The 25675-nt window shown below is 41.1% G+C and overlaps 1 protein-coding gene across 50 annotated transcripts in view; it reads left to right on the plus strand.

The window, feature by feature from the left end:
• The window catches only part of LOC126915937 (uncharacterized), a 114897-nt gene that overhangs the window by 12312 nt on the left and 76910 nt on the right, over nucleotides 1-25675 (plus strand). For 48 of the 50 annotated variants that reach the window (XM_050721084.1, XM_050721085.1, XM_050721100.1 and 45 more), the window contains exons 2-31: nucleotides 11294-11349; nucleotides 11656-11851; nucleotides 12405-12509; nucleotides 12893-13009; nucleotides 13121-13368; nucleotides 13869-14118; nucleotides 14659-14904; nucleotides 15075-15194; nucleotides 15360-15493; nucleotides 15690-15927; nucleotides 16011-16133; nucleotides 16222-16356; nucleotides 16477-16710; nucleotides 16915-17430; nucleotides 17601-17786; nucleotides 17882-18133; nucleotides 18282-18713; nucleotides 19042-19335; nucleotides 19457-19705; nucleotides 19882-21642; nucleotides 21880-22068; nucleotides 22156-22537; nucleotides 22737-23152; nucleotides 23292-23442; nucleotides 23526-23787; nucleotides 23916-24180; nucleotides 24266-24729; nucleotides 24816-25071; nucleotides 25203-25397; nucleotides 25486-25668. In XM_050721084.1, the coding sequence (XP_050577041.1) occupies nucleotides 11294-11349; nucleotides 11656-11851; nucleotides 12405-12509; nucleotides 12893-13009; nucleotides 13121-13368; nucleotides 13869-14118; nucleotides 14659-14904; nucleotides 15075-15194; nucleotides 15360-15493; nucleotides 15690-15927; nucleotides 16011-16133; nucleotides 16222-16356; nucleotides 16477-16710; nucleotides 16915-17430; nucleotides 17601-17786; nucleotides 17882-18133; nucleotides 18282-18713; nucleotides 19042-19335; nucleotides 19457-19705; nucleotides 19882-21642; nucleotides 21880-22068; nucleotides 22156-22537; nucleotides 22737-23152; nucleotides 23292-23442; nucleotides 23526-23787; nucleotides 23916-24180; nucleotides 24266-24729; nucleotides 24816-25071; nucleotides 25203-25397; nucleotides 25486-25668 (8655 nt within the window). The remainder of the gene's footprint in view (nucleotides 1-11293; nucleotides 11350-11655; nucleotides 11852-12404; nucleotides 12510-12892; nucleotides 13010-13120; nucleotides 13369-13868; nucleotides 14119-14658; nucleotides 14905-15074; nucleotides 15195-15359; nucleotides 15494-15689; nucleotides 15928-16010; nucleotides 16134-16221; nucleotides 16357-16476; nucleotides 16711-16914; nucleotides 17431-17600; nucleotides 17787-17881; nucleotides 18134-18281; nucleotides 18714-19041; nucleotides 19336-19456; nucleotides 19706-19881; nucleotides 21643-21879; nucleotides 22069-22155; nucleotides 22538-22736; nucleotides 23153-23291; nucleotides 23443-23525; nucleotides 23788-23915; nucleotides 24181-24265; nucleotides 24730-24815; nucleotides 25072-25202; nucleotides 25398-25485; nucleotides 25669-25675) is intronic. The other 2 variants (XM_050721086.1, XM_050721101.1) reach the window with 2 other exon arrangements.

The raw sequence follows: 25675 nt of genomic DNA on the forward strand, positions 1-25675 counted from the left end.
CAGAAAACGAATCAAAGATGGCGATTGAGATTGCGTATATACATTTTAAGATTGCGAAAGATTCTATAGAATTTTCATGAACAAGCTGCACGTTTCTATGATTACATAATGTTTAGGGAATTTCGAAATTTGCGACACGTAAAGTTAGGTAAAGTGGATACATGAATCGGTTCTGGGAACCAACTGTCCCTAATTCTATGCTAAATGCTCATTCAGAGCTGCAGGAAACGAATCGATCGAAGATAGCTGGTGGATAATTCCCGTTTATCCGGTAATCTGTTTCCCGTTTCGACGAGGTGCGTCCTACAATGAAAAAATGGCCAGCGGCGCGAGAAACGTTAGAACGGTGAATTTTCGCAACGATCAATTTGTCCGGTTTAACAATCGGCAACACGTGTTAGACGGCGATCAGGAAAATTGCTGTAATTTTACCGTTTTGCAGTAGTCATCCAGGCGTGCGTACGCGCTTCGTCCAAACCGATAATAACGCCGCCGTTTTCTGCGCCAGTCGTACACCTTAAGTGGTCCATCGAGCCACGATACGAGTTATTATCCGCCAATTTCTGTTTCGTCCTCATCATCGTTCGCGTGTAATCTCTTTGAGTAATTTTAATTTGCGAGTCATTCTTGTCAAGTTGTTCGTCGTTTCGACAGGGAACACGCACAAGACAGCACAAAGAATATGAATAATAACGTTTCGATATTTCCTCTTCGCTTAAACATTTTCCCTATCTTGTTTCCCGGAATAACTTTCAATTGACTTATCGAGAAAGTTTCGTCGCGACGTGAAAGAAAACGGTACGATATGAGAGTAAAAGTGGATAGGAGGAAAGATTTTATTTCAACCAGGTCGAAAGAACACTCTGGTATTACGCGATAATGAATCTCAGCGAGTGTGTTATGCGAATAACCGGTGACACGTTCTCGTAGCGTGCGCCTTAAGTGGTCGCGACCGGAGAGTTCAATGCTTGCAACAGACAGTGCGTGCTCGGTAGCTACGAGTTCTATAGCAATCGCGCCGATTACAATCGTGTCACCAGTCTTTCCATATTTAGGGAAAGCATCCGTTAAGTTATTCTAGACCACGTGGAGATATCCTCGAGTAATTCTCTTACGAGACAAGCGAACTAACGTTAATAAAAGATACGTTACTTCGATCAAATCCTCGTACTCTGCAAATACATGCTATGAAGATGTCTAAAATTCCATGAATATCGAATCGATCATCCAATTTATCGTATACATTTATCAGTCTTTTATGCGGTAGATTCTCACGGATCGAACAACCAGAACGTCTTACCGTTAGGTAGAAGAGATACACGTTGGTGGGGAAAAAAAGCGCGACTCATGGGAGAAAATAGTTACGTTTAATAGGACGATAACATGATCGTCACGTAATGTCGAATAACTCGTTGATTAAAGCAAACGAAAGATTAGGAGGAAAATAATCGTTTTTACGATATAATCGAACCATCAACCATAACGTCTCCATCGTGGACAGAAAGTTTTATCGCGAGGATGCTTAAAACTGCTTACGACGTCGATAATTGGTATTTTACACCGCTTCGGTAATTAGCGTTCCTCGAGCTGGCTATCGTTAAACAACTTTCATGCCTGATAAGCTCGAGGGTTATGTGCTGGTGGGTTCTTTCATCACGGTTTCTCTCTCTCTCTCTCTCTCTCTCTCTCTCTTTTTCTCTCGTACCGATCGACCGTTTGAAATGGCTTCGTTTGCACGTATTATTCAAGAAGCATTGCGAATCGTCTATAAGAAGTTTACGATGAATGATTTTGTTTCGACTGTATCCGTGGATCAACTTCGGAACACCAAGTTAGAAAATTACTGCTTATCTTTATTAATTGCAGCTCGATACAGATCTTACTATCCCGTGAAGAATCAGAGTGTGAAGCTCTCTTCTCTTCATGAATTAACATCGTATATAAACGTAGAGGATATATACTAGCGTTACTTCATACAATACCACCTTGGCCATCATCAAGCTAATATATAGGTAATAGGCACTTGTGATGGCAAAACAGTCATATGTAATTTATCGCTTATTAGACATTTTTGAGGATCGTATCCTTCATTTGTCTGGTATTTACACGTGTAAATATGTATGTACAATATACAATTAAATTATTGTAGTATCATACAAGATAGCATCGTTGGATAGTTACTATCCGTAAGTCATAGACCACACGTACTAAGTGTTTAGTGATTTATCTACGGATGAAGCTGCTACTGAAACGTGAAAAACGGCTACCTAAGAAAATGTATCCTTCGAGAAACTACCTTGGTTACAAATCAGTCTTGTCTTTTTTTCTTTTTTACTAGTACGAAATAAAATAAATCGCATTTTTTACACGATAATTTAAACATTCAAGTAACTTCGTGTCACATCCATGCAGTAACTACTTAATCGAGACGATTCTCGAATCGAGGCCAGAGAGACGAGCCTTGGCTCCCATTCGCACGTCTTCGCGCAACACATACCATCTGGTTTTCCCTCGTTTTTCTCACGTCCTACGCTCTTCGTTCAGCCGCGTTCCTTTCAATCGCGACGCAACGTATTTATTCATCGATCTTCAGCGTCATCGCCTTGTACGTGCCAAAAATGGTACTCCGTTCGATGAACGTGACGCATTATCTTCTCGTTCACGTTTCACCAGGTCTATGATGTAATTTACGACTGGCTGTATGATTTCTATCGAGCGATACGATAGGTATCGAGTTGTTTATACGAAGCTAGATCCAAAGGAAAGGCGGACCTCCGGGAAATGTAGTTAAAGTAATTGTTGAAGGCGGGTTGAACGCACCGAGGAGAATTTCGATCGCTCCGGGACGTCGACGCGCGGGTGTTGCACGCGGAACCGTACGCTTCGACTATCATCGCGGAGCTCGAAGGATGCTCGCGTTATGAGGACCTTTACTGTTAGGCACCGCTTTACGACGCCAGGCGTCTCTTTCAGTGGATCGTAACAACACGGGCCAGCGCGAAATCCCTGGAAAACGTAACGGTATTGACAACACGCGTACGCTTCGCGGCTCGACGCTCCTCCTCCGAGTAACTTTATTTGTACCATTCCACCGAGCTGTGACGCGTAGATCGCTGTTTCGTTTCGAAGAGTACGCAGTTCCGTGCTCAATTTTCTGTTCCCATTCTGAAAGTTCGTGGAAAGGAAAAACACGATTCTTGCAATCGAATTGGGGCCAGTTGTAATATTTAACAAGTTGACTGTCACGGTGGTTATCGGTGAACGATGGTAATAGGTATTTTAGAATGATTAAATTGATGTAAATCTTATCGACGAAAACGTTTCTAATAACGCGAATGACGCGTACTTGGATGATGTTGCCAAATAAAAAATGAGTAAATAAAATATGATATTTTGCAAAAACATTAATAGCGCGGTATATTTTAAACTATTCTTTTCGTTTAAACTATTTCGTTAAACTATTCTATTCGTTCTAACTTTTCTTCTCGAGTATCTATGATCAGAAATTGATGTTATAAAAATATAAATTAGTTTTTAAATATTTGATCTTAGCGTCCACTATAATTTTACTACTTTTCGCGTACGAGTACGTTTCACGCCTCTTACGAATAAAATATTCCGCAAAAGAAGATATCTGAAGAGATGCAAAGCTTCTGATTGCAACGGTAATACGTTCTAAAGGTTGCGATTTAAAAGTAGTTGGATCCGTAATCGTCTGAGTTTTTACGCGTTTTAGCGTGAAAACGCAAGATGGTTCGTATCCTCCAGGCTCAAGGTTGCTGATGGTGATTTAATTCGCTGGAAATAACGGGGAGATAAACGTCTCATTAGCATTCGGCTGGTGACGCAAGCCATATGTTAAACAATGGCCGTGTGAGTTTCAGTTCGTGGCCGCTTTCCACGTTCCGGTGTTGGGCTTTCGTGGATAGCGAAAACAAAATCACGTCCCTTGACGATGCTTCGTCTTCAGCTGCTGGACGGAATTGTTCGTTACCTCTCTGCTACTTCCTGAGACCTCGCTCGCATACGAATGAGCAACGTTCCGTTGCGCCTCGTGGCGGATTCGACGGAAAAAAAAGAAACGATGATTGATCGGACGTTTCCTTTGTGTAAAGGTATAATTTTGCGGCGAGGTGTTGTAAAATACAGTCATCGAGTAAATTTAACAGCTAGAAAGGTCGTAAATGGACTGCAGGAAACTATATACATTAGATACAACGTAGGAAATTGAACTGGCAGAGATTTAGAAAGAAAGACTTTAATTTCGCGTGATGGTTACTGGTGTATAGTTACATGTAAGTCGTACAGAAGCCCTAATGATCGACTTCGTACGCCGACAAGTACGAAAGAGTAAGGATGTTGTTAGATTATTATTTTTTAAATTCACTATCGGTTATACTGTCTTATTTTAATAAATAAACTCGTGGAAGTATGCCATATCCTTTATGCAGACGTAGAATCGTGCACGAAGGTAACACAACATTAAGCTCATCATGCATCGAGGTAATGAAATTGAGAGACTTAGAAAAAGTGGAGTTAATCGGTTTGACTTCTGAGAAACTCGTATAAAATACAACGACCGTATACGCGTATTACATTTCTCACACGCGATTAACATTCATAAATACGTTAAAAAATTTTTAACGAGCGCAACTGAGAAATAGAAATTCTTATCTTCTGCTGGTGTTTTAATAAATTTATCTCTAAAGACGTTAATTACGATGAATTCGAAGATACGATTTTTCGTTTCTAAATATCATAGAAATGCTACGAAAGCTAGAAAAATAATTAAAGGGAGCGACGAACAGGCTTCCAACGGCATTTGAAGTTAATAACAAAAATTTTGGAATTGGTTCGATGACGAAGAACAGGCGATGAGAGCAGCACGCGTTACGCCAGTCTAGTTTGTACTCGAACCAACTCGAAGAACTTTCACTTCGCAACGGAATAATTCTGTCTCGCCTCGTTCGGCCGCTCTCTCGTTCCGAGCTCGCGGTGGGCGTATGTTTTAGGCCCGAATCACTTGCCGGCTTTTATACTTTGTTGATTCATGCCGGATGTTGCCACAGGCAAATACGATGGACGTCTGATCGTGTTCAGAATAGGAATTTCTTAACGCGCTGCAACCGAGTCTGATTCGGTTCGCACGCGGCATCGTCGACTGCTTCCTTCTCTTCTTAAAATAGCAATATCTTTATCGATACTCGTTTTGCTTGCAGACGCGACTCTTAATCGCGTCGTTTCTAGCCAAATATGGCATCGGCAGATGATATCTCGAAGGATAGTGTATAATGCAAGAGCAACCGACTACTAAAGCGTAAAAATTGTCTACTGAACAAATTAAAATGGAAGATAAACCACTGTACAGAGGTTTATGTTCTCATTTTCGACAAGGTACGATTTAATTAGAAAACGACGAACAAATTGATCTGCAACGATTTTAATCATCGTCGTAAATTATGATAGAAGATGTCCTAAATTACGACAAAGAATATATACACATATACACACGATATTGTAATAAGTAAGCAAGTCCATGATGTTTAGTAGTCCATGATGTTTCTTAATTTGCACGCTTTGGAAAAATACCATTACTTGTGAAACGAAGTGACGGGCCTTCAAAAATGTATGATTACAAATCCATAAAATTTCTCTAAAAAACGACAAACAGATGATCTGAAGCGTTCTGATAGCTCTGATGTTAATCGCGTTTGCCTAAGCACGTAAATCTATGTGAAATATGTTTTCGCTGAAATAACGAGCGAAATTTGATTATCGAATGCTAATGAAGCTGCGAATCCGGTTTCCAGATTTAATTCAACGATGTTTAAGTTAATCGATTTAGACGCTCGTTCACGAAGAGGAAACATTAATGGTAGGGACGTAATCGATCATCGGTTACAAGGCGATCGGTTAAAGCAAGGCTGTTGACCTATGCTTCCTCCCTATTCGAGGATCGTTATGAAACGACGCTAATTAACGCACCAGTGGCTGCTGACATGGGGAGTGGAATTAATTCGTGACGAGATACACCGCAAATTATACGAATTACCGCAGTGATTATGTCGAATCCCGACAGAAGTCAGGTTCATTGCTTTCAGAACAATTATCAGAATCAAAGGTTGGCGAGAACGCAAAACCATTAAAACAGTTGCAAAATTTTAAGAAATTCGTCAGTTATCGTCCAGATGAAATTGCCATGATAATTCACGAAATTATCTGAACAACGCAAAAAATGTTTACGGATATATTATCTGCGATTTGTGTCCGTTACAGCGTTAATGAAATCTCGAAATATTTTGCATAACACGCACGATGTATTCGTAAAAAGTTTCTATAAAATTTCTATAAAAGTCGAAACATTTTCATGAGCAACTTTCTTACGCAGAATGGCGAAATTTCACTCAATTTGCAAAATTTATTATTCAACGATATGACGTTGGTTGAATTCAGTGACTAGAATTCTAGGCTGAACGTCTTTGTCCACGGGAACCGTTATTGCGTTTCGTAGCACACGAATCCGTGTCGGTGGATGACGACGACAAGCTTTCGACTTCGCTTGCATTTCTCCTTTTCTCGCGCGAATCGAATCGGTTTTGCAACAGATAGGTACGCGTGACCAAGATGAGAGAGTAAGAGAGTCTCTTGTCGCGTCACTTTTTCCCATTAAATCGCTACAACGATTGATAAATATTTATTTTACCACGTGCGCTTCAACGCGCTTTAGAAAAGGTGAATAGCGTAATAATTAAGGTTCTGTTTCAAGCTTGACGTCTCTCGCTAAATACCTAACTGTATCCTCCAGGCGTTCTTCGATGACTCAGATTTTAAATCTCTTAGAAAAAGTCGATCTTTGGTAAATGCAATTCGCTAACAGCATTCCGAGGAAAATTGTGTTTTAAAGCGACAAGAAAATAATTTATAGTTTCATCGTGTACAAATTATACACCAGTTGCAATTCATTAATTAACGTAATGCTATATATAATAATGTAATAATAGCTTAACCATGTGTATATGATGAACGCTTATTAAAACGAATACTCTTATAATGATCCGTAATCACCTAAGAGGAGAAATTTCCTTCTGACACGCGCTATCTCGTACGCGTGGGACGATCCTCATCCATACGCAGTAAAAAGAAGAAAACTAGTACGAGTTGTCGGAACTACAGACATATTGTGTCATATCTAAACGCTTTCACGACACCGCAGGAACCACGCAGCTTCCATAAAACGTAAACGAATCGTGGGCGATTCGATGAAGAAAAAATTCACCACATCGCAAGGATTAAATTATTAAGCCGGTTCGCTATCCTTGATGGTGCCGCTTATTCATAATTACATCGTTCGATTAAGTCACTGAATCTATAGGCACGTTCGAGTATCGAAATTAACATAAATATGGAGGGGAATTGTAAATGACGTGGGCTGGAAATTTTAGAACTTTCGAGATCTTTTAATCAGCATTTCATCGTATCGTTGATAGTTAGATTGTGGATTTTTATTCATTTCGCGTGAGAACTAAAGATGAAAAATTGCATAGAATGCACGTAATATACGAAGATAAGGCGCTGATCACAGTTTCCTATAGATAAGATAAATTTCTCTAACGAAATCCTCTTTCTCCAGTTACGGTCGTAAAAATATAAATTTGCACAGAAATCCGTAGCTTAGTAATGGTGACTATAGACAAAAATTAGAACGACTAAGAAATAATAGAGGCTCGGAAAAAATAGGAAAAATAAATAACCATAATGAGAAAATATAACAGAAATGACAAGAAATGGGGTTATTTAAGGACCATTAAGAGATAATTGAAAGGAGGTCATGTAAAAGGACATCGACGAATTCTTCGAATTGACCCGTTATTTTTTTTGCAAAAGGTGTCGCAATGCAAGCGCGTGGGAGTTTTGCGTTATTTGCACGGCAGATACAAACTTGTCGAGGCACGCATGTAACTGTGGCTGGCGTGTATGCGTCGCCGACTAATTGATAGGTTTTGTCACCGTTTCCTTCTGTCTGCCTACCGGATGATATCATTGACACGGTAACACATTTCACGCCGATACCCTTACTGAGCGCCGCGACAAAATGGCATGACTTTATTTGCATAAAGTGAACGCGCGTGAGAGTGCAACACGTAGAATTTCCCTTTGTTTTGTCTGGTTCTCCACAAGAGAAATTACGAAGCTATTTAGAAAAGCAGCTCATAAAATGAAATATGGTTCGGCAATGCTAAATTGGATAAATTGCTCCGAAAATTGTAGTTTCAATAATTTATTATTAGCTACGTTTGTATTGATAATTATAATGCCTTATAAGCAATTATTTTCCCTCTTTTATATGTACGAAGTAATGGAATATTTTATAATAATTCAATTATTCGACTAGAAACGTTATATGTTTCTTTTACAAAAAATTCCTCTATTATTCTCTGTCAAAAATCTCAAATCAGAGAGTATCGAAACTTTCACGATGTAGCTGAACATCAGTTTCCCAAAGTCCATGCTATTTGATTCCAAAAAGATCTCTTCGTTCTACTAATTGAATTTCAACGATGTAACATTATCTCATTCGTTAGCGTTACCCAATTAAATTCTACGATAAATGCTGAATTTCAAGCAGCGTGTGGTATCATTTTGTTACATCACACTTTTTTCAAATCGCTTCCGTGAATGTTTCGCGCGGAATTGCGGAAATGGTGCGATATCGACACATCTGAAATTCGTAGCGAGGAGGGTAGTTAATTTCCACGACGAGAATTTAAAGTCAACCGATAGCTAATCTACCAGGTCTACCAGCTGTCTAGTCGTTTGACGTTGTGGTGTGAGGGGTACAGGAAGGCATCGGTACAAGCAGAAGGGACAGGCCACAGGTGTATCGTACTCGCATGTCCTCCTTTGTTACGTTCTTCCGAGTCGTCCTTTTCTGGATCTCGTGCTCCCATTCTCATCACGATACTCGTTAACTATCTCTTAATAAATATCAACGTTCATTGAGATTCTATTTACGAAATTGAGAAATTGATGAAAGATACAATTGTTCAATTTCGACTCTAAAAGACTCAACTTTTATGCAGTCTACACAATCCCGCAGTACTATCCACGTGATTAAATGCTCGTTACTCACGAATGAAGTTAATATATGCAGACGAAGAGTACATTTGTATTGCAACATGAATTGTTTTGAGATACGACCAACAAAGGCCATAAGAACTCTAAGGTATGCACGAATTCAAACATACGGCAAGGCTAAAAATAGGCATGATTCTCGGATTCTTCAGGCTTTTTCATGCTACGTCCCTAGTCCATAAGTACATTCGCAACGAATCTTTATCAAGATCAGGACTAAATCGTCGATGAAAAACTCGTAGGACGAGAAATCAAAAGCCCATCTTGCTATTTCTATTCCATCCTTCTTCGCCCTTCGTTCCGCCTCCTTTTCGCCGGTTTCTTCGATCTCGCTCTCTCCTTCCCTTTCTCCCTTGAACGTTTTCCCTGACGATCTTCCTCCTTTTTCCTAACGTCCTTACCGCCGGTTCCCTCCTACTGTTCGTTTTTCCTAGCCATCTTTCTACGTTCCTCCTGCTTCTTCCCCTAATTGTCCTTCTCTTTTTCCTCGTGTCGACGTTCCACCGTGCTGCTCTCGCGCGTCCTCGATCGTTCCTCTCTTCGCGGCGAATCCTCCTCCCTGCACGTACAGTCGTTAACATTTCGCCGCGCGGTTAATCGCCAGCCCTGACTTATTGTGCGACGTGCCAGGTTCTGAGCTCGCGTACGATGCGTCCGTTCTGGGCTCGCCGCGTTCACCATAAGCCGCATAGCACGTAAAGGACGCCTTCCGCGAATCGCGTGCACCGGCGTCCCCTGAAAACTCCGCTTCCGGTGCGTTGCATTGCCATGAAATCTTTATAGGTGCTTCGAGAACGACGAACGTCTTGAAAATTTCTGAAATGTTTCTCGAATACTCGAGAACACAGATGTTGACAAATACTGTACGTAACTCTAATAGTAGTAGTTGAATGTTTATAGAAACTTTTTACGGATATTATTACGCGAGTCAGTCGAAACGTTTTGAAGTTTTGTTGGAATTGTAACGAGACACGATTATTATAATACGATTATATTGATGCAACACCGAGAATGTACATAGAATATACAAGATATTTATCGCAAATATTTCAAACATTATCAACATAATGGCGATAGTCGTGTTTCGTTACGGTACTCGTGCAAAAAGTTTCCTATAACGTACGTAACATATTTATAAAAATGTTCTATAAGCGTTCGAATACATTTGCCTTTTATTGGAAGCATGTTTTTGTCGTTTTCAATGCTAACGATGGGGTTTTTAATGCTTGAATTTTGTCCGTCACGGATTTAAGGATGCTGTATTGAAGCTTGAAAGCGAGTTAAAGTTCCTTGCATGCCTATAATTAGGTACGGAGCAAAACCTGACGATCTTTAGTCACGAAGAAAACCAATTAACCTACAATCATCTGCTCTATATGAGCATTGTGTTCCCAACGTGTGTACCGGCCAAGTTTCTTTCATTTAAAAATCTTCTCACACTACCTTTCTTTTTAACATAATTTATGTTGAATTTTAAAAACTACGAGGGAATAAAATATTCTTTCACTGATTTCCTTTATCCTGATATCTCGCTGTTGTATAACAGATTGCTGCGAGATATCCTTGCACCTAGCGGCTCAGAAACGGGTTTCTTAAATTTCAAAACACCACGTAACCAGGAAATTAGGTTTTCAGGGCCAGGGCTAACGTAAATCGATATAGTTAGGTTCGGGTTTATTCGTGAGGAGGTCGCGAATACCGATATACGGCTGGAACAGGTGTTCTCGTGTCGGTTCCCTCGGTAAATAGCATCGACTAGTTTCTTCATGTTGCACGTCGAGCCTGCATTTTTCGTTTGTTCATCGTCAGAAACTTAATATATCTGTTCGTTGAGTTTTTGCTCCTTCGTTATGCATCAGCGATCTTAATAATAATGTTTCGTTGTTGCGCGAAGGATTGTTTTTCGAGTGAAACTGACGTTGGAACATGATGTCGTAAGATCAACAATTGAACGAACGTAATCCAGGAAATCGTTAAAAAAGTACAAAAGGGTTGTGTTTGTTTGACCACGAGTCATCGTGAGAACGAATCGTGCTTGAATTCTATTGCGGTTCATCTTACGAGAAATGATAGAATTCTGTGGGATATAATTTTTCATAAAAGCTTTGTTAGGTGGAAATTAATGTGTTGGCAGATGTGAATTAATTGGTTTCCATTTCAGCCAAGATGAAACATCTTTGGCCGTTGGTGGCGTGGATACTTCTATTCCTATGTCCAGTAAGTAGAACCAGCGATTTTATTTCGTTGAAAGTATTTCTAATTAAGAGCATTATTTTCCTTGGAATTTTAATTAATCTGTTATTTTCTTATCTTTAATGGTTACACGTGCGAGCGTTTAACACGTTCTACGTTGTTTTTGCGCGATTGTGTGTATCAGCGGCGGCGCATGAAAGAAAGTGTGTAGATTAAGATTTTTGAAGCGTAAAATACGCATAAAATTCATAGATGCAACTAGAAAAGTGATTTCAAATGTTCGACCGTACGCAAGGCAATATTGTAAACAGCATCTGTAACATCTTCTAGGCCGAATCTCTGAGAGGACTCGGCCACGGACTAAGGAGAGAAGTGTTCTTCCTGAACCTCGAAGACGGCTACTTCGGCTGTCAGGTAAACGAATCGACGGACATCCTACAGCTACTGGAACTCTCCAAACTGTGCGACAACAACGTCGACTGTTACCAAGGGACGGACGAGCAACGCGAGAGATTAAAATGCACAGGTAACGTGTTACACAGTATCTTTGCTACATCCAAGGAAAACAACGCGGAAAAATAGTTGTCTGACCAGATCTTAACAGGAAAAGAAAGGCTTTACCTGTTCCACGATGCGATCGCGCTACCGTTACGATCTTCACTGTTCCTTTACGTCATTCTGTTGTTCTCGGCACCGATTACGCCAGCAAGGCGATCCTCGCGTGAAACCGCAAACATACTTGCGCCTCGCGCGTAACGCCGCCTCGTCATAGCAATTACGAGGAGTCGCGAACTTGTCATCACGTTTCTCCTCCATCGAGCCTGTCTTCCGCCGTCGATTAATCGGTGACATTCATTTTTATTATTGTTATTCCGCTGGCGTTTGCACGCGCGTTAAACGCAAGCGTTTTGCCTCGACGATCACGAACGGATGGATGATGAACGCGTTACGTAAGGGAAACGAATTACTCATAGTAATCGACATGATTTTTACCCGATGCTGTTTTCTCATAGGATGACTAAGGGATTGTATATCCACGATGAATCGGTAATTGATTTACACCTTTCTGTTTGAGATAGACGATTGTACCAAGGAGGACGGCACCAGGTGTCTGAATGGCGTCTGCTTGGACTCCGTGTGCCATTGCAACGACGGTTTTGGTGGTTGCAATTGCCAGGTGCCAGGTAAAAACTCTTGAAACTAATCTTTTACTCGTAAATAATCTAACCAAGTAATTCCTCTAACTTGTCGGAAAGCTCAAGTCGTTTGGTTAAATTTTAGAAACGTTATTCTGTATTAAAGTACGTTGGAAAATTAGAAATTAAAAAATAAAATAGCTCTCAAAGAATAACTTATTAATTGGAAATATTTTGAAATTGCTGAAAGCTACTGAGTATTTAGAAAGTAAATAAATCAGTCGATTTGAATAAATGAGAAAAAGATCGAAGTATCTACTTTCGATAATTTGCCATGTTACCACTAGACAGTTGAAATTTAAACCGCACCTTTACTAAGTTTCTCAATCCGTATTGGTCATATTTTATGGAGATGTAAACACATGTTGCAGACGAGAACGAGTGCAAATACCGTCCCTGTGATATATTCGCGCATTGCACGAATACTCTTGGTAGTTTCCAATGTTCCTGTTTTCCTGGTTATCAAGGCGATGGTTTCCATTGCGAAGGTACGTACGCGTGTCTGATCATTCTTTCTCGCACTCTATCATTCTGCTCCATTGATTTCTTATAACGTTATACGAGATCGTTTTATCGTTTGCTTGGACGCGTGTCTACAGATATCAACGAGTGTGATAACCCGGTACTTGCTGCGAGATGCGTGGAAAACGCCGAATGTTGCAATCTCCCGTCGCATTTCCTATGCAAATGCAAACCTGGCTACATCGGCGACGGCGAGGTGCATTGCGAGGATGTGAACGAGTGCGCGATATCTGGAGCGTGTGGTGATAATACGGTCTGCAACAATATTCCGGGGAACTACACTTGTGCCTGTCAACCTGGGTTCACGGGAGACCCCTACGAAACTGTAAGTATTTATATATGCATACACAGGGTGTCCCAATTCTATACGTTGTCAGTGTATTCTATGGGATAAAAAAAAAAAAAAAAAAAAAGAAAGAAAGAGAAGAATCAGAAAGAAATGTCATACGAGCATATGCCATTGGGAACATCAGTTAAACAGATACAATAGGAAAAAGAAACGATAAATGAAATGAACAGCAACGAACATTTACTATGGAACAAGGTATGGATAGATCAGGAATATTTACGTCCAGTAGTAGTCAGAAGGTATCATAATACTTCGACGACTATTGATATATACGAAGTATATAGGAATACGAATTAATAATAAAAAATATAAACAAGCCTGTAGGTAAAATGATATTGTACGAACCTCATTGTGTAAGGTGTATACTTGCTTTTGACTCTCACACTGTATATGTATACGGAAAGCATTTTGGGGGAAATAAAGATAAAATCATTGGGTGTTTGCATATGGTACAAGAGAATATTAATTTTGTGCAGTGTATCGATATCAACGAATGCGATTACGCGGGTGCTTGCGGAAGGGGTGCCTTGTGCGTCAATCTTCCGGGCGCCCACAAATGCGAATGTCCCGAGGGATATAACGGCGATCCTGAAGAAGAATGCGTGGACGTCGACGAATGTCTGCGCAGTCCTTGCGGTCGTTCAGCTCAGTGCACAAACGTGCATGGCAGTTTCCGCTGCTCTTGCCCGGAAGGAATGAGCGGCGATCCTTGGGTAGGCTGTCACGGTGGGTAACTCGATTTCTAATTATCCGAAACATTTTCTTACTAACTTACGAGCCCAGCTGAATTTCTATCGAATACTTCAATATTATTACGTACATATTAGTTTGTAGATTACATAGATTAGCTCATAAAACCTGATAATGGTAAGTTCGGAAAACAACGAAGAAGATCGATGCATTAAATATATTAATTAAATATATTAATTTAAATAACAATCTGAGCTTCCTAATTATTCGAGATATCTTTTTATTACGTTACACGAGAAATTGAATGTTCACCTAATGTTTAAATTTTACTTACCAAACCACCCTATATAATTTTATAACGGCGAGCGAGAAAGACAAAGATAAATTGTAAAATATTATATACTCGCCTATTCGTTCATCCGCGGAGACGTACGATTCTCGTTAATAGCGTTATTTTCGATGATATTAACAAAATAAGAATCTTAACATAGATTCATTAGATAACACGATTAATAAACCATAAATAGATTAATTGAAACACGTAGTAAATAAATATTGACTAACCATCGCTAATAGATATAAACGAATGCGAGGAGGGTACACCGTGCGGCTCGGATGCTGAGTGCGTGAACACAGAGGGTAGTTTCGAGTGCAGATGTCAGGCAGGCTATCAAATGGATGAAACGCATGGTTGCATCGATGTGAACGAGTGCAGCCGGTTGGATGCATGCGCGGAGAACGCAAGATGCATCAACGTACCAGGATCGTATAAGTGCATCTGCCCCCAAGGCTTCATCGGTCAAGGACTAACATTATGCGAAAGTCAGTCATCACCTAACTCATCTTATTACAATATTAAAAAAGAGAAAAGTAACATTTTAGTCTCATTCTGTCACTGGCAATCCCCAGATATAATTTTTCATCGCCCAATCCCACAGTAACAAAATGATAAAATTAATGCTCAGCGCCTGATTAACCGTGTTGATTAACAGACGTGAACGAATGCGAGAGAAATCCTTGCGGCGAAAATGCTGAATGCAGCGACACGATCGGCAGTTTCGTATGCAGTTGCAAGGCGGACTACACTGGGGATCCGTTTAAGGGATGCAGCGGTTAGCAACTGAGATTATAGTTTTTCCATGAATTAATTACACTAATTGCTTGTTAAATTTGAGACTTTAAAACGGTACAAGGCAACAAGATATTATTATATTTTCTTCAACGTTAAGTCTTCTCTTCTATCCGTTGAACTTCGAGATTGTTTCTCTGTTTCTCAGATATCGACGAATGCACAGCATTAGAGAACCCTTGTGGAAGGTATGCGATTTGCAAGAACACGGAACCTGGTTACAATTGCGTCTGTCCACCGGGATATAGTGCCAATCCCAATCCGACAGTCGCTTGTGAACAGGTAATTACATTAATTTTTTCTTACTTTACCATGTTTCTTTAGCAAATTTTTCTGAGATTGGAAAATGTTCATTATTTTTAACCATTTTTTTCCCCACTAAAATTTCATGGAATCACATAATCTATATTATATTTAACTACTTTACCATTTTTGTTTTTCTCTCTATTCATCCATTGTGAAATTACAAAATGTTCAGACCGACGTGACAACACTTTGCAAATCAAACTTCGACTGTGTGAACAACGCCGAGTGTATCGAAGGTCAGTGCTTCTGCAAGGACGGATTCAAAGCTATTGGAGCCGAATGTGTGGACGTTGACGAATGTCTTTCGAACCCTTGTGGACCTGCATCGATTTGCAGCAACACTAGGGGCAGTTATCATTGCGAATGCGAATCTGGCTTCGTTGGAACTCCGCCACATATACCTTGTAAAGGTAAATAAATTTCGAATAATCGTGATGAAAGAATAACGTTAATTATAGAGAGACATCTATAAATACGATTTTACATTTTATAGCACCGTGTGACGAAGTAACTTGTGGAGATCATGCGTACTGCAAGGCAGATGGTCACGAAGCTTATTGTATCTGCGAGGATGGTTGGACTTTTAATCCGAATGACATTGCAGCTGGATGCGTTGGTAAATGTTTCGAAATGTTGTTAAAAAATGATTAATATTTTAGCATTTTGATGGATAATCAATAATATTTGAATTCTCTTTAAATTAGATATAAACGAATGTGACGCGATAAATGGTCCTTCGGGACGTTGCGGTAAAAATGCCATCTGTACCAATACTCTGGGTGGATTTAGTTGTCAGTGCAAACCTGGATTTTCTGGAAACGCCTTCAAACAATGCATGGGTATACTATAAAATTTGATACTTTTGAAAATTCGTGACAATAAAAATTTACTATGTTTATGTCATTATATTATTAAGATGTCTGTATTAGCACTGATGTTTTATTTTTGATTTAAAATAGACATAGACGAATGTGGCAGACCAGATGCCTGTGGTCACGGGGCCACATGCACCAACACCGAGGGATCTTATTCGTGCACCTGTCCAGAAGGGACCATTCCAGATCCTGATCCTTACATCAAGTGTGTGGGCATAGTTACCTGCGAAGTCGATGGTGATTGCCCCGGAAATGCCATTTGTGATCCACAGAAACGTTGCCTGTGCCCAGAACCCAACGTTGGGAACGACTGTAGACGTGAGTGAATTTTCTAGTCGAAACATCGAATCGTTATAGAATTTTTCTCTCAATTTAAGTTTAAAAATAATATTCTAGTTAAACCAGACTTGACATCAGGAAACTGTATAGAATATTTTACGCTATCTTATTTTACGGAATCTTTTACTACAGTTTTCACAAAGAATTCTAATATTTTTTGAATAACTGTTTTCATAAAATCAGATCCGTGCGAAGACTTATCTTGCGGACCAAACGCCCACTGTATGCTGTCAAACGACGTGGCCACGTGTTTGTGTCGCAGTGGTTACACAGGAAAGCCAGGAGTGAAGGGCGGTTGCAGAGACATTGACGAATGCGCCATTAATCCGTGTCCTCAAGGAGCGATCTGTAATAACGAGCCAGGATCCTTTTCCTGTCAATGCCCCAGTGGCACCACGGGTGATCCTTACAGTGGTGGTTGTCAAGAATCGAAGGCTCCTCATGTATGCGGACCAAGTACTCCGTGTCCTGCCGGAGAACAGTGCATCAAGGATGAATTTGTGGGGAGCAGCGTTTGTATTTGTCAGAGAGGATATACTAGGGATCATGAATCTGGTAAATGTAGAGACATCAACGAATGTATGGAACTCAGAGATAAACCTGCCTGCGGTGTTAACGCCATTTGTAAGAATTTACCTGGGAGCTACGAGTGCCAGTGCCCGCCTGGATTTAATGGAAATCCGTTCTCCCTTTGCGAAGGTAATGAACTTTTGTTTTTAAAGATTTATTAATGCTAGAATGATCTGTTTACAATGTGTACTTAAATACACTGCAGATTGCATATCTATTTCAAATCGTCACGATTCGAAATAATTCCTGTGTTAGAAGAATATGAAACCCAGCGTAATCATTTGACTATTTAATTACAGAATGCAACAGTATCGAGTGTCAATGCCAGCCTCCGTATAAGATCGTCAATGGGAAATGTATGTTGGCCGGATGTTCCAAGGGAGAAAAATGTCCCAGTGGTGCAGAATGTATCACCATTGCTGGAGGAGTCAGCTACTGCGCTTGTCCCAAGGGTTACACTACCAAGGCTGACGGTTCTTGCGAAGGTTTATATCAAAATCTTCATTCTTTTTCGATCGTTCAACTTCATTTAGATTATCAACATAACCGAAACGAACGATACAATAACATTCACTTACAGATATAAACGAGTGTATCGTTGGACACCAAGTATGTGGCTACGGAGCAGAATGCGTAAACCTGCCAGGATCTCATCAATGCGTTTGTCCACACGGTTATGGCGGAGACCCATACAACGGTCTGTGTTCTCCGGCTCAGAAAAGATGCACAAGCGACAACGAGTGTAAAGCCAACGAGAAATGCGTGCAGCCTGGTGAATGTGTTTGTCCACCGCCATTTTACACGGATCCTCTTGATGGAAACCTTTGCAAGAGTAAGCGTCTCCATATGAAACACTATGCTCAATATCTGATTCGCGAAATTCGTGAGAATCATTTTACACTGATGTTCACACATTTTTCATATATTTCTTAAATACATCTCTACCTAGGACACATACATTTTCTCTTTTTAATTTCCAGATCCTTGTGACCGGTTCCCATGCGGTATAAACGCAAAATGTACACCAAGCGATCCACCGAGGTGTATGTGCGAGGCTGGTTACGAAGGTGATCCTCAACACGGTTGTGTGGACGTGAACGAGTGTGCTAATAATCCCTGTGGTCACGGTGCCTACTGTATTAACACCAAGGGTGATCACATTTGCGAGTGTCCAAAGGGAACAGTGGGCGATCCTTACGGCGGTGGTTGTACTAGAGTCGCTGTGACTAAGAACGAATGTTCTTCTAACGACGATTGCGACAATATCTTCGCTTGTGTCAATGGAAGATGCGTGAATCCTTGTGACAATATACCTTGTGGACCAAACGCATACTGCGAGCCTGATAAACATGCTGCATGGTGTCGATGTGTAATTGGATTTGTGGAAGGCAAGAACAACGAATGTGTTTCACGTGAGTATTATATCTTTATGTAATCTTTTAGCGCGCTATGTTCTTTAAGTGATTTCTCATACAATCGCGTTTCTTACTATCCGTAATTTGTCTTAAAACACAATCTTTTTGATTCATTGGAACGAGATGGTTGAGTGAACCTTCAATTACTGCGCTAAATATTTTGAGACTTCTATTAGTAGTTAGTATACATAATTAGTACTTTCTTCGGTTCATTCAGAAAGAATTGAGACTGAGGAAGGTCCTAACGTCAACGTTAAATAATCGCGATATTTTACATGATTGTTTTAATATACCAAAAAAAGAATTGTAATAAATGGTTTTACAGAGTGCGATGGTTTCGTGTGTGGCTCTGGAGCACAGTGTATCGTGAGTTATAGTGGACCAACGTGCAAATGTATCGAAGGTTTCATGGGGAATCCGTTCCCTGGTGGTCAGTGTCAACCGGACGTTTGTTCTCCAGAAGTTCCCTGCGCAGAACCAAGCGTGTGCATAAGTGGAAGGTGTAAACGTCGATGCGAAGGCATAGTCTGCGGGGTTGGTGCATCTTGTGACCCAGCGACGAATAAATGCGTGTGCAATCCTTATTTCATTGGAAATCCGGATCTCCTCTGTATGCCACGTAAGTGTTACACGAAATGACGATCAAAGATTGATCGAGCTTCTCATCGGAGAGCATATCGATCAATTCCACTTTTCTTAAGTTTCTCAATTTAATGGATATATTTTTCGTAATTTGATAGCGATTAATCCAGCTGTCTGTGATCCTGCTTGTGGCTCTAACGCTCACTGTGAATATACGTTGCAAGAATCTAAGTGTGTGTGCAATCCTGGTACCAGTGGAAATCCATATCATGGTTGTGGTGTGCAACAAAAATCTGACTGCTCCACTGCTTTGTGTGGCAAAGATGCACATTGTAATGCTGGACCGAATGCTGTTGAATGTTTGTGTCCGCCTGGATACGCTGGAAATCCGTATATTCAGTGTCATGGTACGTATTATTGAAGCAAAGTCCCTTCCTTAAATTTTGACAGAAAGTTCAAGAATTTTATAGTAACTAAAAAAATATCAATCCACTTTTAAATCGGCTATACCCATTTGTAAAAGCTTTTAAAGAAAATTTGAGGATAATACAATAATGGAGAGAAATTTTATTAATTTCTTCAGATATCAACGAGTGTAATGGAAACGCTTGCGGAAGCAACGCAGTATGCATCAACACTATCGGCAGCTACGACTGTCGCTGTAAAGAAAGTTACTTTGGCAATCCCTTCATCGGTTGCCAACAGGTCCAGGTCGGTCCTTGCACCGATCCATCAAGCTGCACCTGCAGTGACTCGATACCTTGTCCATTCGACTACAGCTGCGTGTCTGGCAAATGCATAAATCGCTGTAGCGATGTCAAATGCGGACCCAGATCAGTCTGCCAGGATGGAGCTTGCGTGTGTCCACCTGGTTATAGTGGCAACCCCAACGACTTGACCAAAGGTTGTTATCTTCACGGTCACTGCTCTAACGATCTCGATTGCGAACCTCAACAAATCTGCTTCCAAGTTGGGAAAGGTGTTAGGAAATGCGTAGACGCGTGCAGCAAGTTACAGTGTGGTCCAAACGCATTGTGTATCACCCAGAATCATGTGTCTTCGTGTCTCTGCGTCGATGGATACAAGGGAAATCCTAGCAATCTCGTAGAAGGCTGTGAACCATTTAAATCAGCGGTAACACCAAGATGTGAACACGATTCAGATTGTTCTGAAGGCTCTTCCTGTATTCTTCTGGACGGTGGTGTTCGCGAATGTGTAAATCCATGTAGCAAAGTAGTCTGTGGTGCTCACCAGAAGTGCGAGCCTGATATAATCCCTGGTCACGCTACCTGCAAGTGTCAAGATGGCTACGAATGGAACCCGATACTATCCTCCTGCGAAAAACCATCTGTCCCTGATTGTATCTCTGACGATGATTGTCACACTACAGAAGCTTGTAGGCCAGACGCTCTTGGTGTATTAAAGTGTGTCTCTATTTGTAAAAGTTTCACCTGTGCGATTAACTCCCAGTGCATGGCAGAGAGACATCGAGGTCGCTGTGAATGTTTGCCTGGTTTCATCGGCAATCCAAACGATCGTCAAGGGTGTCAAACACCTAGGAAAGACCAGTGTTCCACTGACAGCGAGTGTCCAGAGGATCAAACCTGTAGGAGCACTAAAGAAGGTCTTCTGACCTGTCAACCAGTCTGCAATTTCGTTTCGTGCGGTCCAAATGCTTTGTGTGTGGTGCATAATCACGTAGCTAATTGTGAATGTCCACCTGGCCTCTACGCTGGTGATCCCAATGACGTTGTAAAAGGATGTCGAGCTGTTCCATGCGTGTATAACATCGACTGTCCACCCACTCAGCTTTGCAATAGATTGACGCACACTTGTTACGATGCCTGTGATGAAAATGCTTGCGGTGTGAACGCTGTTTGCATCGCGGATGATCATAGGGCAATTTGTCAGTGTCCTCCAGGGCTGAAGCCTAATCCTGTTCCTGATGTCGAGTGCGTTCCTCTTGAAGCTTGTCATCCGAATCCTTGCCATGAAACAGCTCTCTGTGTTCCTGGACCATCCAGCAACCCTGTTTGTCAGTGTCCACCGAATTTTGTCGGGGATCCTTATGTGAAAGGCTGTCAACCGGAAGGATATTGCGCCAGTGTCAAGGATTGTCCTGTGCATTCCATTTGTCACAATAATCGATGCGCCAATCCTTGTGAAAACGCTTGTGGACTGAATTCTATTTGCGATATTATCAATGGTCAACCCACTTGCAAGTGTATTCATAAATTTATTCCATCTTCGAAGGGCCCGCAGGATGGTTGCGTTCGTGCCACGAATTATTGCAACGTCGACGCTGATTGCGTGGAGAGCATCTGCCTTGAAGGACAGTGTATAGGTAAGATTTGTCTTTCCGATCAATTAATACCAGAATTATCGATCTGTAGCATCGCGTGTACTACTGTTCGAAAATATGAACCGTTTCTCAATGGAAATTAGAATTTTGATCAGCAAGGAAAAAATTGCTGGAAAAGATACGAAATTCGTAATTTTGACGAGTTTTCTAGTAGTTACAATATTAATTTACTGTGTAAAATGTGATTGGTTTTATTAAGGAAGATGTTGGTTGTTGTAGCTGTTTGTCGAGCGATTACCGACTGCTCTGCTGGTGAAAAGTGTGTGGATAGTAAGTGTATGATACCTTGTGTTACTCATACACAGTGTCAGACTGATCAGGCTTGCGTTAACGGAATGTGCATTCTGGGATGTCGAAGTAATAAGAACTGTCCTTCGACGGAATCCTGTATCGACAACAAGTGTCAAGGTATCGAGGCGAAAAATTAATTTAACCCTTTGATAGATTTCAACCATCCGACGTCAATAACAAACCATTTTCCAATATTTTGTTCAGATCCATGCAAGGGAAAAGACGTTTGCGGTCCAAATGCGATCTGCAGCTGCACAGATCACGCTACCACTTGCACCTGTCCCCTTGGATTCCACGGAAATCCCACACCTCAACAAGGTTGCGTCAGAGTGCCGAATATCTGCGAAGGTCCTCAAGACTGCCCCAGTCAGCATCTGTGTGTCTCTGGATTCTGTCAATGTCAATGCAGCGAACAGGACAACTGTGCCGAAGGAGAACGCTGCAAGAACGGAATATGCATGAAAGTGTGCTACGGCGACAGTAATTGTTTGCCAGGTGAATTGTGCATCGATGGAGTTTGCGAAGTAGGTTGCACTTCTGACGTTGGTTGCAACGAGAACGAGGTGTGCATCAACAACAAATGCAAGTAAGTATCGAATATAATATGGCTACTTTGGCAAGATAGTGGCAATAGTGCAAAATTGGATCAATTTGTATAATATTTTTATGAATTCAAGACATAATCGTTTATACTTGTTCTAAAATACTTTCTATCATTCTTATTTATAATTATTCTTAATCATTTGGTAAAATTCCTGTCAACAATTATAAATTTTCTTCCGTAGATGTAGCCACGGATTCATTGCTGGGCCAGAACACTGTCTAGACATCAACGAGTGTGACGATCAACCGTGTCACTCGAGCGCAGAGTGCGTCAATCTTCATGGATCTTATCGCTGCGTCTGTCCACAAGGCACAGCTGGTGATCCTGTGGGAACAGGTTGTGTAATTCCTCACCAGTGCACCGTACACGCAGATTGTGCCGATTCACAGGCTTGCGTCCAACATAATTGCACCGATCCTTGCTCTCTGGTTGACTGTGGTCTCAACACTATTTGCTCCGTTTTGGATCACACGGCTGCCTGTCAATGTCAGCCTGGTTACATTGGGGACTCTTCAGGGTGCTTCAAAGTGGAATGTCTTTCTAACAACGATTGTTCTATAGACAAATACTGCAATCAAGATACTAACAAATGCAGCAGTAAGTAGAGTAATACGAGTAATTTTACAAATGGAGTATGTTAATTATTGAGCTGTTTGGTAATCGGCGTTCTTTTCTCATTGATCAAACATAAAGTGATAGTTTCTCTCTCATACTTATCGACAATTCATTTATTCAGGTCCTTGTAATCAAGTGGACTGTGGATACGGCAACTGCATAGCGTCCGATCATTCTGGAATATGCAAATGTTATCCTGGTTTCGAGCTAGCGGGTGACATTTGCGTAGACATTGACGAATGTTTGAAGAATCCTTGTCATTCCTCTGCGGTGTAAGTTACCTCACCATTTCAAATATTCTTCATTTTAGATTTCAATCGAGTTTGTGATAAAAATATTACAATATTTTTCATAGTTGTCAAAACACGGAAGGCTCTTACGCTTGCATCTGTCCTCATGGTTTGGTCGGAGATCCTTTCAAATCTGGTTGCAAACAACCGGGAGACTGCTTCACGGACCTTGATTGCCCAAATACAGCTGCTTGCATTGATAATAGATGCACCAATCCTTGCGACGTATCACCGGATAGTCATTCGTGCGGAAGAAACGCCGAATGTTTCGTTCATGATCACGTTCCACTTTGCAGATGTCCTGATCAAACCACTGGCAATCCAACAGTAAGTATAAGTTATGGATAGAAAACATGATTTGATTTAGAGTTGACTTTTGTTGGTTCGCTTAAATTACTGCAACACGTAGTTATTCTTCCATTGCTCAATCGTTTGTTCCTGTTTCTGAATTTTAGACGGAATGTATTCACTTAGAATGCAACTATCACAGCGACTGCAGTCCTTCCGACGCGTGTTACAATCACAAGTGCGTCGATCCTTGTTCTCTTGCAAACGTATGTGGACAAGGAGCAGATTGCTCTTCTTTAAATCACAGTGCAGTGTGTACGTGTCAACCTGGCGGTACTGGCGATCCTAATTTAGGTTGTACACCTGTCCAATATTGTAAATCGGACTCCCAATGTGCTACTGGTTCAGCTTGCAATGGAGGAATATGCACTGGTAAATGAATGAACATAGATTTCTAAGAAGATTTAATTTAACGTATTGAATTCTTGAAAATTTTCTAAATTTCATATTCTTACAGCCCTTTGTGGAAGCACGAGGGATTGTATCGGCGACCAGCTTTGCATCAATGGTCTCTGCCAGCCCACCTGCAAGAGCAACTCCAGTTGCCCCGAGTACCAATACTGTAACAACAACATCTGTGTACAAGAATTACGTTGCATATCCGACGATGACTGTTCTCACGACGAAAGATGCATCAAGAACAACATTGGACAAGCAGAATGTCAGAAAGCTTGCGATCTGCTGCTCTGTGGACGCAACGCCGAATGCAAAGCGGATAATCACGTTGGAGTTTGCTCTTGCAAGCCTGGATTCTTCGGAAATGCGAAAGACGACAAGATTGGATGCCAATCTATCGAATGTGAGGTCAACGACGACTGCAGCGGAGAGAAGATTTGTGACGCGCACAAGTGCAGGATCGCTTGTTTAGCTCACAATCCTTGTGGCGTCAATGCTATTTGCACAGCAGAGAAACACGTTCAAGTAATTAATTAATTACTCGATCATGCGTCACGTTCGATATTTTACAAGAGACAATTGTGTTATACATGTTATTTATCGTTTTTCAGATTTGTACGTGTCAACCGGGCTACACTGGAGAACCAACTCATGCATGTCAATTGATAGATTATTGTTCGGATCAACCTTGCGCACCTGGTGCTGTGTGTGAAAATTCCAGAGGGTCCTATAGGTGTCACTGTCAACAGGGAATGGTTGGAGATCCTTATAATAGCGGTTGTCAGCCACCGGTAGAATGTCTGCAGGACGGAGACTGCCCACTGACTGCAAAATGTATAAACGTCAACAACGTACCCAAATGTTTCGGTAGGTTTATGAATCTGAAACATTGAAAAGTATCTTTCCTGATAATTATCTCCTAATATCAAAGATACAGATTAAAAATCAATTTGCGCAATGATTAGCCAGTAATTCTAACTTTTTGTTCGATGTTGCAGATGTCTGTTCACGTACACAGTGTGGACCAAACGCAGACTGTGTGGCCACTAATCACGCAGGAGCTTGTCAGTGCCGGTCCGATTACGAGGGTGATCCGAACAACCTAAGTATAGGCTGTCGTCCTAAACCGGTTGTTTGCACGTCAGCCGTGGACTGTTCGCCCAATACATACTGTTACGAGGGGATCTGTCGACGTGAGTATCGTCTAACGAGCCAGAGCAGTTCATTTGCTTCTTTATTCTATACTATACGATGGATTAAGGTGATTTGGAATTCTTACAGCATCTTGCCAATCGGACGAAGAATGCAACCTGTCAGATGTGTGTCTCAATGGACAATGCTTGGATCCTTGTAACGTGAAGGCCGCGTGCGGAATAAATGCGGAATGCAACGTGAAGAGTCACATTAAACAATGCAGCTGTCCACCTGGGTTCACCGGTAACTCGGAAGTGGAATGTGTCAGATGTAAGTG

Source organism: Bombus affinis, chromosome 5, assembly GCF_024516045.1.
Source record: "Bombus affinis isolate iyBomAffi1 chromosome 5, iyBomAffi1.2, whole genome shotgun sequence".
NCBI lineage: Eukaryota > Metazoa > Arthropoda > Insecta > Hymenoptera > Apidae > Bombus > Bombus affinis.